The sequence below is a fragment of the Diadema setosum genome, chromosome 2 (assembly GCF_964275005.1).
Source record: "Diadema setosum chromosome 2, eeDiaSeto1, whole genome shotgun sequence".
Classification (NCBI taxonomy): domain Eukaryota; kingdom Metazoa; phylum Echinodermata; class Echinoidea; order Diadematoida; family Diadematidae; genus Diadema; species Diadema setosum.
Window position 1 is genome coordinate 28574466 of NC_092686.1, and position 16885 is coordinate 28591350.

At 38.6% G+C, this 16885-nt stretch overlaps 1 protein-coding gene across 1 annotated transcript in view; it reads left to right on the plus strand.

Annotated features, from left to right (window-relative positions):
* Window positions 1-2666: 2666 nt before the first annotated feature.
* LOC140243891 (protein shifted-like) overlaps window positions 2667-16885 on the plus strand; it is a 41192-nt gene continuing 26973 nt past the window's right edge. Inside the window, exon 1 of the mRNA XM_072323564.1 lies at window positions 2667-2760. Coding sequence (XP_072179665.1) covers window positions 2728-2760 — 33 coding nt within the window. The 5' untranslated portion in view covers window positions 2667-2727. The remainder of the gene's footprint in view (window positions 2761-16885) is intronic.

The following is a 16885-nucleotide window of genomic DNA, read 5'->3' on the forward strand; positions in this document are numbered from 1 at the left end:
GCATTCCAAACAAAACAGAACTTATTAAACAAACGAACAAGCAAACAAATCCACACATTATGTCTTTCAGCTCTGTCTTAGATTATGCTCACCAGTGCTTCTCCGAAACGGAGATCAGGAGATGAAGACAAAAAGTTGCATATGACTCCTACAAAGCGTCTCAGCAACAGGGAAGCGAAGGAGCTGTGGCCCTTGTTTGCATAAATGACTATTATTACTTGTGCACAGCTGTTACAAAAAGTTGTCCCTACGGGAAAGCGTAAGACAAATAATTCTTTTGTATCGGAAAATAATGTGATCAGAATACCATGATCAGACAATGTCAGATGCTTTCATGAAACTTAAAAGGAATACGGAATAAATTAATCATAATGATAATGATAATGATGATAATAATAATAATAATAATAATAATAATAATAATAATAACAATAATAATAATAATAATAATACTATTACTACTACTACTACTACTACTACTACTACTACTACTACTACTACTGATAATAATAATAATAATAATAATGATGATGATAATTATAATAATGATAATAATTCGTAAATCCCCGTGGTTCTCCGTGAAGGCCCAGAGGCAGGAATCTATAGAGGGCGCTAAAACACAGTGAACTTCAGACATCATCTTCTTTCTATTCAGAATGGAGGCAGGTCGGAGTCGACGATACCCAAAGAGGAGGCAAAGAGAGGTAATTGTGCACTAGGATCATAGCGAGGTAGCTATAATGAGGGGGTTTCAGCAGGACCCGTTTAACCTCATGGGATAAACCCTCGAGGGTCTTATGCTTCAAGTTATAGAAATCATCTTAAAGCTCAGGCGTGGGTCACCCTGTTGAGGAGGAGGAGGAGGAGGAGATAGATGAGGGCGAAGGTGATCGAACTTACTGATTGTTCTACTCGTCAGAAATATCATTGATCAGGAGGGTATTTTGTCTCACCTCCCTGCATTAATAGACCCTGTCAGTGTGGAAGAGTGTACATATTAATATGTTGTAAAGTGCGACTTCTATAGTAAATTTTCGTGTCCACTGCTCAGCCGAGCAAAACGTCACAGCACACAGTGCGTGGATATCGTGGGAATGCACCCGTGTTTACCCATCTCTCTATTTCTTTGTGTTTGTTTTATTCTCTCCCTCTCTCTCTCTCATTCTCTCTCTCTCTCCCTCTCTCCCCTCCTCTCTCCTTCTCTTATCCCCTTTCTTGCAGCTTCTAGCAGCGTCACGCATCATTAGGAACTATGACCCGAATTCTGCACAGAGTGAGAGAAAGAGAGATAGAGAAAGAAAGTGCAAGCCCAAATCAAACTAAAATCTAATTTACCTATCTGATACTCGTCAACTTTGAATAGGGACTACGTCAGTAAAAGGGCAATAAAAAGATAAAAAATGGAACTAGAACATTTTGACGTTGTCTTTGTTCAGAAACGAGAGAGTTGGATACTTCGTGTCTAGTTCTGTCTTGATTAGTTTTTCAAGTTTTCAGTGGTTACCGTCTATGGAGTATTCACTGCAATCAATAGCTAGAAAAATAGATAGTTATAAAAATAGATTATAGATGATAAATACATAAACAGAGAGAGAGAAGAAATAGATAGATAGATAGATAGATAGATAGATAGATAGATAGATAGATAGATAGATAGATAGATAGACAGAGATAAAACTATGACATGTACGTACCGGTAGGGGAGAGAAAGCGACAGAACGGGAGAGAAAGGGGGGGGGGGGGGGGGAGAAGCCATTCTCAATGTGGGAGCTTGGTATCACTGGATTTGTATTTCAAATTGAGTGATTATTGGATTTGAAAGAGCCAACTGCTGGTCCGCGCCAGCCGCTTGTAATTTCGACTGTCGGAGGCAATCTTGTCAGCTACCCGTGATGGCGTGCTTTCTCGAGACACGAAATGACAGTGACATCTAGCCCTCAAGAAATGATTAAAAGGTACCGCACACATGCACGATCAACCTGAGAAGGAATTTTGTGAATGCTTGGGATCAACAGTTCAAGCAGAGAGGTTGAAAGCAAAAGTTGCATACCACCAATACAAGCCAGAGTCATTGATTTAGGATCGCACTGGCGACGTGCGCCCTCACATGAGCAAAGCGATTCTGCTTCGGGCTCTCAGTGGTTGCACAGCACTCGGCGCAATATTCCCCTCCCTGCCCGACTGACTATTAACTCAATGAGGACTATTCACTCAATGAGCGGGAGCCCCGACAGTAGGTGCAATTTACTGGTGAGGTAAAGAGGAGGACCTCATCTGGTAATCCCTCATATCCATTTGCACGAATTCTACCGCAGTCTGGAATAATTCTCTTCTGCCACACCATTCGCCTGGACAAACTTTCTACCTAGCTGCTGACTCTATCTAGCAGACGCTGTCTGCCGGTGATTCCAGGGATAAAGATCAATGACAAGAACAGTGCGAGTAGATCCAGCAGCGGACGTACGCATTTGAAGAATGCTCACTCGGAATGTAGCAGACGACATAGAAATGAACGCGCTTGACTCTGCTTATCAAAGGACGCAGTAAACGGTATTATCGTGTCTCGGTTCACCTCGTCCGGAGGATCGTTTGAGCAAATGAGCTTGTGATATTCACTCCTTGGTCTGTGTGGATTCCGATGCCCGAGAGGACGAAGGATGTGTTAACACAACTACGTGCATGTTTCTATGCTTTGAAGGTTTCATATCTGAACGTCAATAATAACCCATGATGCATCTGATGTTCAAGATTAAACGTTTGGTAAGTGACAGAGAACGAATGGTCAGTGCATGAGGATATTAAACGCAGACATACTATTCGTCTCATTTTCACTTGAAAATTGCCGGGGCTTCATTTCAGTTCAATTCAATTAAATGTAGCCTATTTATTCCACATGCTTAAAAAATATTTCAAGAGCCCACCTAACATTATATTGATATTGCAAGTCACGTTTACGTTGGAAACAAGAGAATGATTTCCATCATCATCACTACAATCACTATTAACACATCATTTTCATGATTATGATGGTGATGGTCATCATAATTTTCGTTGTAAATGTCACTATAGATATTTTTTTTTAAGTCATTGCAGCGAATCGAATACGATCCTTATCAACACTGCTGAAGTCGATCTATTTGCCACTGCACTGTGCAATGAGAACGTTGCTTGAATCCCCATCAAAACAAACATCAATAAAAACAAAAATAAAAACAAGACCCCAAACCAGAAACAAACCAAGGCAATATTTAAAGCATAAAGTATTTGTAATTCTTAATAATGGTCACAAGACATTTAATGAAACCATCGAATACACAGGCATCCCGAGAGTTTAACTGAGAAATGATTGGAGATACTTGAAAATCAAATATCTCACGAATTAACATGATTAATAAAGGCAGGGTTTGATATTAGCCGTGACCGGGTGGCCCAGGCCGTTGTCAAGGAGTTAACGATCCAAAGAGTGATCAAAAACACCAGAAAAAAAAAGCCTAATAGAAAGTCAAGAAGAATAAATATATTACATTTTTTTTTGCGAAGTTCCATAATGTCCTGCACCATACCATGGAGCTCCATGGAGCTCCGATGTTACTGCGTGTAGCGTTATATGTGTACGTGTGCTAACTTTATACCTTTGAGTTTAGAGCAGACGTAAGAATGGTTATGTAACGTTTAAATGGCCCAAGGTTCCAAACGGTGCCACGCACAGTTGTGATGTGATAAAACATATTCAGAGAGAGACTTGACAGAAATACATACATGACAGAGGGAAAGGGAGAGAGAGGGAGAGAAAGAGGGGGAGGGGGAGTAGGGAGGAAAAGAGGGAGAACAAGCTGGATGGGAAATACCAAGGAGCTTCAGGGAAGCTCCTTTGAAGCTCCTTGGAAATACAAATGTTTGTCTGGTTGTCAACTGCTGCAATGACTGCGTTCGTAAATCAAACCTGTCAAAAAAAAAGTCGAGCCGTGAATGACGTGCGTTCTGTGATATGGGATAATAGACAATGCTTGACTTGACTCGTCTCATGCTGTGACATTTGACAATGACAAGTTCTCTTTTTATTATGCCTCCCTCTGTTACAGCTTTTCTTTTGTAGCTCCATGGTTATATCTCACTAAGTTTATCTTTTTGCGTGTGTAGTGTGTGTGTGTGTGTGTGTGTGTGTGTGTATGTGTGATCTGCATTAAACGTATTAGTCTATGCCATTGCACATTATTATACCAAATATACTGCTCTTTGAGGACACACGAGCATGTATAACTCTCATTATAATTTTTTGCTTTGTTTCCAACAGGTCCCAGATTTTTTTTTTTTTTTAATTTGCCGTTAGAACCCTTACGAAACATAGGGTGCTTATTTTTCTCTTTCGACTTTGTCCACCATTATTGTGGCCCGAGAATATACAACTGAAATCGCAAACGCATGTCACAATCACAGCAAAGATGTAAGGGAGCTCGCTTAGTAACTGCCGGATGTCATTATTGTTAATATCACCCTTATTGTCGTTGGAAAAAAAAAGCCGGCATAATAATCGATGTGTTAATTGTGAACATGCATCATTTAACATCAGAGAGGTGAGCACCTCCCTGTTTAGATGTAGGCCTATGTTATCAATGACCAATCAAAACTAAAAAAAAAAAAATCTAGGTTTATTTCATCTAGAAAAAAAGAAAAAAACACAACAACTTGTGTCGTATGACCTACTTAGTTGTTATCAAAAGAAAATGGGCCTATGTCTGTAGAAAAGTTCGCGCCTGTGAGCCAGCACAAGGAGGAATCGGACAGGAAATTAACCACGTGACGTCTTCAAGGAGAGGGGAAATTGAGACGGGCCAGAGCATGGGGCCCAATGCCATCATCCGTCACGTTTGTTTACTCTGTGCTTCTCCCGTGTCGCCCGGCGTTGCTAGGCGGGGACGCGTTCCTTGGAGACGCATCCGAGTCCATTATGGATTCCATCCTCCGCTCTTGATTGAAGAGAATGGATGGAAGGGGGTCAACGTGTCATACTGTAAAGCTGGTTGAGTGATGGACATAAAAAAGGAGAAGTTAAGAAAGGGCATTGGAGTGCTATGTCTTGCACCAAACTCTTACAGAAGAAATCCACTCCAAAATTTTATCACTTTCATAAGAAAGGGAAAACAATTCCCTGAAGAACAGAGCAAAAATTATCAAAATCAGATGAGATTAAGACTTTTTGAAATTTCACTTTTTTTTTCGGTAACACTTCCTGACCAGTCATTATGAATATTCGAATCAACAAGTTGAAGATGGCATACTCTCACGATTTCTTATTTATTTGATAATCAAATACAGAAATGACAAAATGACAAATGACAGCTGTATAAATATAAAATTGCCTTAAAACCACCCAAAACAAAAAGAAACAAATATTAACTCTGGTATATATTGGTATATGGATATGATTTTACCTGTATTAGCTAAAAATAACAATTTTCCGAATTTCATTTATAACAAAGCCTACGTTGGGACATGACATCATCAACTCGCTCTTTTGAATATTCACAAGGACTGGTCAAGAAATGTTTCCCGAAAAAAATTTACAATTAAGACAAAAATGTCATAACTTCCTTATTTCTTACCCGATTTTGGCATTTTAGAACGTTCTGTAGGGATCGATTTTTCTTTCTTTTAGAGTTTATCTATTTTGTGGAGTGGATTTCCTCTTTAAGTGACGACTATAAAGGTGAAAAGATCGAAAACAATCTTCTTTTCTGTTCTTCTTTTTTAGGGAATATTTGCCCTTTTTGAGGGAATATATGCCCTTTATACAATTAATTACTGCGTAGAGATGCTACAAAAACAGCAAATGAAGCAGGAAAACACAAAAATTTGTATATAACGCAATAACCAGTGCGATGAATTATTTTCCCATCACATTCATAGAAGATAAATAATCTGGAACAACATTTATGTACAACCAGCAAAAGGACTGATTCCGGCCGTCTGATAAAGACCTCAACGAAATAACGATGAGGAGCTTTGAATTCTCAAACTTTCACATAGGCCTACCCTTACATGATAGTTATATTGGTCACAATATGCACATTGTTTGACTCGGGTGAATGAATTTTAGTGATGATTCAGATGACCTCACTTAAATTGACCTCCATTTGCGTGTACGTAAATCTTCACAAAATATCCTATGAAGTCAAAAAAAATCATACAACTCTGTCTTACTTATCCATTCAATCAAGCTATCCAGGGAATCGGTAATAAAAACAGAGTACACTGTTTAGGCCTATATATGCAAAGGGCAGTGAAGGTGGTACCGGTTAACGCACTCCTAACAAAAATGAATTCTATGGGTCTAAATCAAGTATGCTTACATATTACGTAGTTCTGTTTAGGCCTATAGGTATATTAAAAATATAATATCAAAACTGACAATAGTTGCAAACTATATCGCTCCAAATCCATTAAATAAAATGCTAAAGGCGCACTAAAAATGAAAAGAAACAGATAAAATCAAGAAACAGGAAAAGTTCAAACAAATCATTAAACAATTAAGTCTTCAACTCATTTTTTGATGTCTCTGTAGATGACGGATTTGAATGAATCCTATATCATATTTCCAAATACAGACCAATACTTGCTAAATTTGCAAATGGGATTGCGACTGATGCCATAATAGTTGCAAAGCGTCTCATTCTTTCGTACAAAATCATGAATCCAATTCGCCAACATTTTAAATGAAACTTGTACACATCTGTTTGTTTGTTTGTTTGTTTGTTTTCACCATATAATTCAGTCAAGCAGAGCATGGGAAAAGACTTCCCCTTGAAACACATTAACCGTATAAAGAAAAATGTAAGTGATAATCTTTAGATGTTCTCCCTGGTCCTTTCGACGTCGCGGTGACTTTTTCACAGCAAGTCTCCTCTCCTTCTTACGACACCTTTCTCCATTCACCTCCCTGGATCTCCCTCGCTCCCTCACCAGAATTTCTTCTTCCCAGGTAAATCGGGAGGCGAGGGTGGGGGGGGGGGGGGTTACTAAGAGCAGATGAGCATGTGAGTTCACATGGCAGGTGGAGGTGCCAAGCCAAACCCTGATGACTTAAAGAACATTTTTTTTTTTTTTTTGGCAATCGTTTTGTTGATGAAAGTCGTATAGTGTTTGGGGACGTTCTGAAGGAAGCCCCCAACGCACACACACCCACCGAGATCTGCCAAATTGTCGGAAATTGATTAAATCAGCCACAGCAGTGGCGCCAAAATATCGCACGCGAAATGTCACGGAGGATGAAAGCCTTTCCTTTTACTTTGGTATTTCTTCTCTTCTTTTTTTTTTTTTTCCCATGGACGATGACTTTGCAAGGGAATAGTGGTCAGAGATATGGATCTGAAAGTTTCCCGCTGTTTAATGTCAGACGAGAAACTGATCGACATGGCCATCTTGAAGGTTCAGTGGATTATATCTCTTATACTGAGTTGCTAGACGTAATTTTGATTCAAAAAGGGCGCTTGCAGCAATAGTATGGAGATCATCCAAATCTGTGGAGACATGAAAAGACCCAGCGAAATGGAAACCTGTGGTGAATGAGCTTTGGATAATTCATGTTAACAAACGTACAACATTGAAAGTCAGAGCGAGATAACCTAGTCCCGTGATGTAGTCCATTTCTTGTGTCACTGTCGTTGATTTCTTATTTTAACTCCATGGGGGAATTTGATTTCCACTACTAAAGCCCCGATAAGGAATCAGATCACGATCGCGATAAAAGGCGGGGGGGGGGGGGGGTAACATAATGTAGATGAAGTGACATATCAGTGCGACTGATTATATCTGGACACGGATTAAAGAAGTCCAGATTCCTATTGTGTCTTATATTGATTACAATCATTTAACATACAATAAAACAAGTAACATTTATCACATAATAGTGCAATTTGGGACAAATTGTGTTGGGCTGTTATGAGGATGCATTTACAATTTTATACTCTTGCCGGGGTTTGATATGACTTCCTGAGTCTGAATGCGGAAAAGTGGATATAGGCCTACTGTGTAAACAGAATCTGTGTCTTTCCCAGAGATACACATATAGAAACTAAATTGCAGGTCTACGACATCATAATGTTAGTCATATTATAAGGTAGCAAATGGAGTCATCTGTTACTCGTTCAAACTACATTCATGTTACAACACAACTCATTGTATAGAGTCTACATGTAGAACCTGTGCCAGCTCTGCAGAAACTGAAGCAGTTATGACAAGCTGCAATTCTCACCGGAAAACCAATAAAAGTCGCTACCAGCACAAAGCAAGATTATCACAAGAGAGGAGCCTAAAGGTATAAAGCACCCTGAATATGGGGGGGGGGGGGAGGGCGGAGTAAATAAAAGCTCAGCAATACGTCGTTTATCTCGATAATCGAGCCAGGTTTCGTATAAATGAAAAATTTCCTCAGCAAAACATGCGTACAAGTTTACTCGATCGGACAGCTTAATCACGAATCCAGGCGACACCTTTGTTGCTCAAAAAGAAACATCGCCTCGGGACAGGATTGGAGTTGTGATTATTAAAAGGGAAAATATTCGACGAGTGAGATCAAAATCGGGATCCCGTTTCGCCTCGCTCAGCTCCCATTGGAATAAAAATGGCCCCGCTCAAATATCGTCTGTTACCTACTCAACAACCAACAATAACTTTTGTTGATGGGGTTAATTCATACCAGATTACAGAGTTTGTCGTTATTGTTACCTGTCTTTCTACTTCTCGAACTTCTTTGCTCTCTGTTTCTCCCTATGAACGTTGCCCTTGTCCATATAAATGACGTGAAAATACCCCTTTCTCTTTATTTTCTCATATATCATACGTATAATTATATTTGCATAATAATATGTACGTAGCGTGTTGACATTCCGGATCACAAATAACATGATATGATTACAAATAACATATGAAAAACAAAAACATACAATATTATCTACAACCACAACGATGATAATGTCATCATAAAATCTGATTAAAGATGAAAAAGTTATGAAACTTGACAGATTCGCTAATGCTTTCGAAACAGTTCTCAAACAGTTAATATGAATCATTGAATGTACAAATGGGTGAGCTCCGGATGTTGATGCCATCACCTCACAGTTTTTATGTGATCTTGTGAAAAAAAAAAATGACGAAAAATTGAAATAATCTTTTATTAAAGTGTAAAGTACTCTGTCATTCGTAGCTGAATAACCACAAAATAATGATCTGTCAGGTTTAGGATTAGAAACTAGTGAATGATTCCATTTGAACAACTTGCAAGAAATGATGCATGTGATGACGATGATGGTGATTATGATAATGGTGATGATGGTGATTATGATAATGGTGATGATGGTGATGACGATGATGTGTGTTAATGGTGATGTTAATGACGATGATGTGGTGATGTTAATGATGAGGGTGGTGATGATGTTGATGATGGTGACAATGATGATGATGAGGGTGATGATGATGATGATGATGATGATGAGGGTGATGATGATGAGGGTGACGATGATGATGATGATGATGATAATGGTGATTATGGTGACGATGATGAGTCGATAGTTGAACAGTAGATTCATAAAAAATAATGCAATCTTTTAGTTTGAGCCTATATTTGCATGGGAGACAGAATAAAGAGAAGTGATCTAGTTACATGATCAACGAAATAGTTAAATTATGAGACGATAAAGCAGGTAACAGAATGTCACCGGTTGATTTACGAATATTTTAGTGCGTAAAGCAACCAAATTCATGGCCTGATGCTCGTTATTCTTTGCACAAGTAAACAGAAAATATTTCTCACAGATATCATTTTCAATACCACTTCACTTAGTTCAACTCAGTGTATTCAATAGTACATGTATGCAGTCGACTGAACAAGCTGTCTTGATCGTAGGCTAGTTTTGGTTTTAGGTCTCTTTTTAAAAGTCACCTTCCGTAAATACAAGGTATAGATTGGACCATCCCGTGTCCCATTACTTTACCGTTCCAAAGATACTCAAATAAACCTGCAAAAATATATAAATGTCAGCTTGATATGATTATCAATAAGAATAAATTCATCTCTTAAAGGGGGAATCCAGTCCAAACATTAGTCTGATAAGAAAGTGTAAAATATTACGAGTTCAACAGTAAAATTTTGATCGAAATCGAGTGAAAAATTACGAAGTTATGACAGTTTGAAGTTTCACTTATTTTTCAGGAAACAGTTCTTGAACGGTCAATATGAATGATAAATATGCAAATGGCAAAGTGACCATGTCAGTCTTTCACAACTTGCTATATAGTTTTTGCATAAAATTTTGAAATTTCCAGTTTTTCATTCAAAACACAAATATGCCCAAGGCTTAAATCCTGGTATATCTAACTGATCACTATTCTGAAGTTATTCAAACAGGAATAACATCCTGTTTCAGATTTAATGACAGAAACATTGAATTTTCGTCATTTTTCTTTTGTACACGATCAATGGAAAATTGTGAGGTTATGACATAGTTACCTGACTCATTTGCATAATTATTTATATCCCCTGTACAAGAACTGTTTTGCAGAAATTAGCAAAACTTCAAAATGTCATAACTTCCTTATTTTTCATTCGATTTCAGTCAAAGTTTTACCGTTGAACTTGTAAGATTAGGCCTATATTCCTTTTTATCAGACAAACCTATATTTTGACTGGATATTTCCTTTAAAGCACATCCACTTACAGTGGGATTGTTCGTTACTTATTATGTGCTTTAGATTACCATCTGGTGTAGATTCGCAAAACACTATGGCAACTTCCGAATGGCAACTCTGAAGGACCAGTGAGCTACAGTTTGAGCAACCTCCTCGTAGATTATCAGGGCTGTCGGAGTGAAACGAATCGCTTTGAAAGACGTTGAAATATTCCTGTTTTATTGATAGAATTTCTCGACCATTTCTGTTTAAACATGTGCCTTCAAAAGAGAATTGTCCACAGGTGTATGTGAGGCTTTGAATCACAATAGTAGGCCTTTTGACGCTTGCCACGCATAGTTTCTCGACCATTTCTGTTTAAACATGTGCCTTCAAAAGAGAATTATGCACAGGTGTATGTGAGGCTTTAAATCACAATCACATATAGGCCTACTGACGCTTGCCACGCTTAGTGTAAGCTGCACTGATCCACTACGTGACTTGTAATCCGTTGCACGAGCTGACTTGAGAGGAGGCTAGCTGTAAGCTGCACCTTCCTGTATGCAGTGAGGTAAAGTGGGAAGCTTCCATCATTGGAAGGAAGTACTAAGTATTCAAGGTGAGAGATGTTGGCGTGTTGTTAAAGGCATAATTCACCATTTGCAGATGAAACAAAAACCCCGCATTTGTGCTTCAAAATAGTTCTAAAATGTGAGTTAGGGATAGAAACAACCAATGTAAAAATTTGAATCAGTATAATGGATGTTAAGTATTGTTAGATATACAAAATGTGAACAATAGTTTTGATAAAAATATTTCCAGACTTATGGTTTATTGAGGAAAAACAGTGATATCTCTATATTTTTGGATTTATTGATTTTTTTTTTTCAATATGGTAGGATGTTTTGTGATACAACTGACCTACACATATGCATCAAATGTGATATTTTGAACATTTTAAAAATCACTGCTCCCAAACTGCCAAAGGTAGGTGTCTGCTTAGTGTGAGCAGGGAGGTGGGATCTCTTCCCACCTCCCTGGTGTGAGAGAGCCAGCTATTGCCACTGAATTCAATCTGCTGTGATTCTCCCTCACAGTTTGTTCACCTCATCATCATCATCATCATCATAATCATCATCAATCATCGCCATGATAACCCATTTCCTTTGTAAGCAACGGGTTATGGGACAAAGTAAATACAACGATTAATTTAGAACAGTTAATTGCGTTCTAAAAATAGCCGATTAGAGAGACAACCCAATGCGAACATTAAAAAAAATTTTCTGCCTTGGGCTCTTCCGAATCTCACGCCAGTAAAAGGGGAACTTTACATATTTCTAGTAACTCGATAAAATGCCTTTTGTCGGAGAGCATTTTTTTTTAATTGCATTTGAACATAGATATATAATACAGTCATCTTAGAAGTGAGAAAATTTTTCATTCTTGTTATGTTGTTTGAGATTGGTTATTTTCGGCTGATCTGTAAAGAAAAATAAATATGTGTTTGTGCGAGTTTGTTAAAGGGGTACAACAAAGCACATAGTCATCAAGTCATGTAGACATTCCTGGTAGAAAAGAAATCAGTGCTAAAGCCTTGGATCCCTTCTGCTGAAATATATACTATTTGATAGCTGCGATAGGGTTCAATTTTTGCACAGGTCATACTTGAGTGGATATAGTAGTTATTTGCAATATCTCGATCAGTCGAAATAGATGTTAGGAGGGGTTACGTAATTGAGAGTGGCTGTGTTGGAGCCATGAAAACACTCTACCCCCTCTTCCCTCCTCTCATAGGGTTTTTGGGTTCATCATTAGTGTTTAACAATTATTGTTTAGTCGACTGACGGGTTTGGAGTAGGAAAATCCGACGGATTTATTATCCATCTTGTATTTTGATTATAACCCGTTGAAACGTGACAAATTAATCACCTTCAAACATTTTTCGTTTTCCAGCTATATTTCGTCTGCAGGTTAGCACTTGATATTTGATTAATGAGACTGTCGTGCCATTTCTTAACAGACTTTTCTCGGATGTTGTCCAAGCATTCCCAAGAGCGATGAGATTCTAAATCGTTGTGTGACTCATTCTTTTTCTTCGGCAAAGAAACAGCTGAAGTTGATGCACAGGTGTCTCATTGGCAGTCAAAAGGGTATGGACATTTATACTGATGACTGTCTCTCGTTGATGCATGTATTGGTATATAATGTCAGTATCCGTTTATGCATTTTTCAATGTAAGCTCTCGTAATAAACTTTATTCAAATGGAATCTTGACGATGTCCCAGAACAGACGCGATACTTTAGATTATTGATAACTAAAACGTTAAAGCCTACATAGGTATTTTTTTATTTCATTCAATTTTATCTAATTGTCCATCATGTTTTATGTCTATTTTGTCTTGTCTATTATGACTTCACGATCATTTTCTCTGAATATTAATTTGTTCACGAAACCGACAAGAAGATCAACGAGAAATTTGTAATAGGAGAGTTCAGCACTTGCCAATGTTATCTTCACAAAGGTACGCCGAAGGAGAGCCTTTTGGAAGGTATTTATGAGTCGATGACTTCATTTCAAATTGCGTTCTTAACTTTTCAAGATCTAAGTACTCCGCGGCAATCATGTTCTCTTATAGAGCCTTTGGCCACTGTTGGCAGAAGACTTTTGCTTGTCAATACTGATTTTCTCGGGAATTTAGAAATTGGGTTCATGTTTTAAACCCCCTGCCGGATCAAGGAGGAGGCGGGTATAAGAGATGTGGAATTGTCTGCGGCAAATCATGTCAACAGGGTTTTGTGCCAAGAATTGGCGTAACTGGAACAGTATCATTGAGGTCATGATAATGTGACAGTACTTACCCCATCAAGAATCAATGCCGCATGTTTAGCCTTGACCGTCCTTATTTTTCTTCCTCGCCATCAAAGTGAGTGTCATTTCCAATCGTTCTTTAAAGGCCAACTTGTACGAGAGTAAAGGGTTTCTTTGATCGTTGTTTTGTTTTGATGGAAACAAATGTGTTTGGGGTAACGTGTTCTATATGATATTGTCAGCTTTGTTACAATTTAAAGACGCAAATTCAAGAGCTTTATTGATGTTGCTGGGAAGCTATCAGTACCTTGATAGTTTGCAAGTCTGTTTGCGCGACGTGACAATATTCGAACCTATGATCCCAGTGCTTCAAAACATGTTTACTTTCCTGTCAGCAATGAAACTTCATTTGACGAGGATTGTAATCACAGGTAAAACCTATATATATATATATATATATCTCACCCTTTATCTGTCTATCTGTCTCTCTCGCTCTCTGTGTATAATTTCATGCGTTTGTGTGTATATGCATCATTCTATTACATATAATAGAAAGGGGTTTATGACAGCTCGAGGCTCGGCATAATGTCATAATATTATATATATATATATATATATATATATATATATATATATATATATATATATATATATATATATATAAAGAGAGAGAGACAAAGAGAGGGAGAGGGAGGAAGAAATAAGGGGAGGGAGGGGTAGAGAGGATAGGAGAAAGGGGTTTATGACAGCTTGAGGCTCGGCATAATGTCAAACTCAGAGCCTCACGCCTTCTTGTTCGGCATGTCGCTCCAATTACCCCCAGATACAAAACGTGGGTCAAGTTTGTGGTCTTACGTTTCTGAAAAGTATTTCGACTTATGAATGTGTGGTGTAAACGACCTGCCCAAGGCTTGTTGTCAGGGGCGACAGATCGTAGAGAGTTTTTTGACATCGTTAAGAGCGTGATTATGAACTCGTGATGACTTGAGGTAAAAGAACTGGTGTTCCCGGGCAAAATTCTGAAATTTAGAAGAAAAGATTGATTGTGTTCCTTGCAGGTGCTAGTCTTACTCCCAGACATAGTCGTTGATGATCTTGATGTGACAAACTGTACTGTAGGACCTATGACATTGAGTGAAACTATTAAAAACATCAAATTGGTTTGATCATTGCTGTGTTGAAACACCTATTGCAGAGATTCACATATAGGCCTTCAATGCACTTGATTATGTCGGACTTTACGACAAATCTTCACGTGAAAGAAATAGTTTCAGATTTAAGAAAATGAAAAAAAAATCGTATGAGCTTGGGAGACAGTCATTTCGCGAACACTGTCAAAATTCGATGTGTAAGAGCCATCATCTTGTATATCGTGTTAATCGTTGTGACAGAATCCTCTCCACGCCCTTTCGCGCCAATGTTAATGTGCGAAGGACTGTCGTTTGGGCGACGGACTTCATAAGCAGCGGAGTAGGAGACTAATCCACTGTTTTCCTGCCCCCTTTCTTTCTTTTATCGCTGATCCCCATGTGTTGCTTGTTGCCCGTCAGTTACCGTCAATTTTCCCTTTATTTTGTCAGGCGATAATGCAAGGATAAAATCATATTATGGCAGATTCTTCACTGGTAGAAAGAGCCATAATTAATCCCATTTCCATCTCCCAAAACAGTTCGGTAGCTTTCGACTCCTGACCTTCAAAATTGAGACATTGCAGTTTGCATAGGCTTCTTTCTAAGACGCGACATCTTCCAAACATTTGCTTTTTTATTGGTCTTTTTTAGATAGTTATTTTTGTTCGTTTTTTTTTGTACAAGAAAGCATCCGAGCAAATATCATTTACAATGACAGCAATATCCAATAAGTCTTCCTATCCGTCTGAGTAGTATGAGGAGCCTATATCAAGCAGATATTGTTGGAAGGCAACCAGTGAATATCATAACACTCAAGCAAACTATAATTGACTTTTAAAATGAGAAAAAAAAAAGGAGAGCCTTTGATCGCATTATGTAAGCCTTTGTATCTCTAAATGATGGTCAGTTTGCACTCCTTGTATATGGAATGGCTAAACTTGGGGAAATTAGTGGCTATAATATATTAACTCGGAATGACATTAGTCTGGCTTCCAGACCCTCTGCTCGTACTATTTCGCTATCCAGGATATTGACGCCCTCAACGTTGAAAACTGGTGGTTTTGTGCGCCTTTGCCGTGGAGTCCAGTGTGCAAAGGGTCTGGAAACCAGACTAGAATGACATCGAAGCTAGTTAAGCAAGCAAGAGCCGGTGTCTGAATGCGAGACTAAGAGAGGAAGGTCAATCCAGCTTCTTTGCCGCTTGACCCGATAAGGTCACGAAGGGGTGGTTCCGAAAATTAATAGGCTGACAGATAGACCAAAGAGCGGTGAAATTTCGAAGTGGTATGGCTGTTGGCGGTCTTTGACCAAAGAACGGCGAGATTTCCTCACAATTGTACACCCAGTCGAGGACCCTACTTCTTGCCAGTCTTTTGCATTTTGCCAGTCTCGCCGGGAATTTAATTTTCCTTTATTGCTTTGTTCAGAGTCAAAGAATAGGCCTACAACCAGAAGAAGGTCATACCGGACATGCCGGACATCGGAATATAATTTGTCCTATCCAATAGGCTTGTAGGCCTACAGTACATATCTTTGAAACCTATTTTTCTTGTTTCTACAACCTTCATTACTCATAGATCCCTCAAAGGAATTCGCACAAAAGCAACATGCACTTGGATATCATGACTGAACCAATACCCTTACCCTAACCAGGGAGTTGAAACGACCACATCCCTGCCCTAACAGTCATCGTCAGAGATGTCACAATCTGTCACATATACAGACCAGTCGTGCCAGTACTGCCATTGTAACTGCAGATCGTGAAGGCGCAAAGTCCTCCCACATGCACGACATGACACTTTCTCTCCTCTGCTGCATCTTCAAGAGATATTAATTTTTGTTGAAGCTCAATCCAGTTAATACACACTTTAAAAATCATTTTGTGCTTTTCGCTCATGCTGACCCTTGCACTATAGTTCCAAGGGCACCTTCAACGCTGTTTGCTTCTCAACACTCCCAGTGCTGCATATTTATTGTGACATGCGTGGCATCATTTGAACTAGTAGGGACCTATAAACTAAACACTCGGATAATTGGATTTCTCTGTCGGCGAATTACAGAGGAAAATCAATAGAGACATTATACGTCATTATGACATTACAAAATAAATTCTTAAGATTCATGGAAAGCCCGTGGATGTACCCCAGTGGCAAAGTTTATCGAGCAGAGATAAGGGTTCCTGCAACTTTGGGTTTGGTATATGTGACATCTCATCATTATTATTACAGAGATTTAAGTTTGTTTTGTTTTGCTTTATACAATTTTTTTGCAGTTTGTTTTTGTA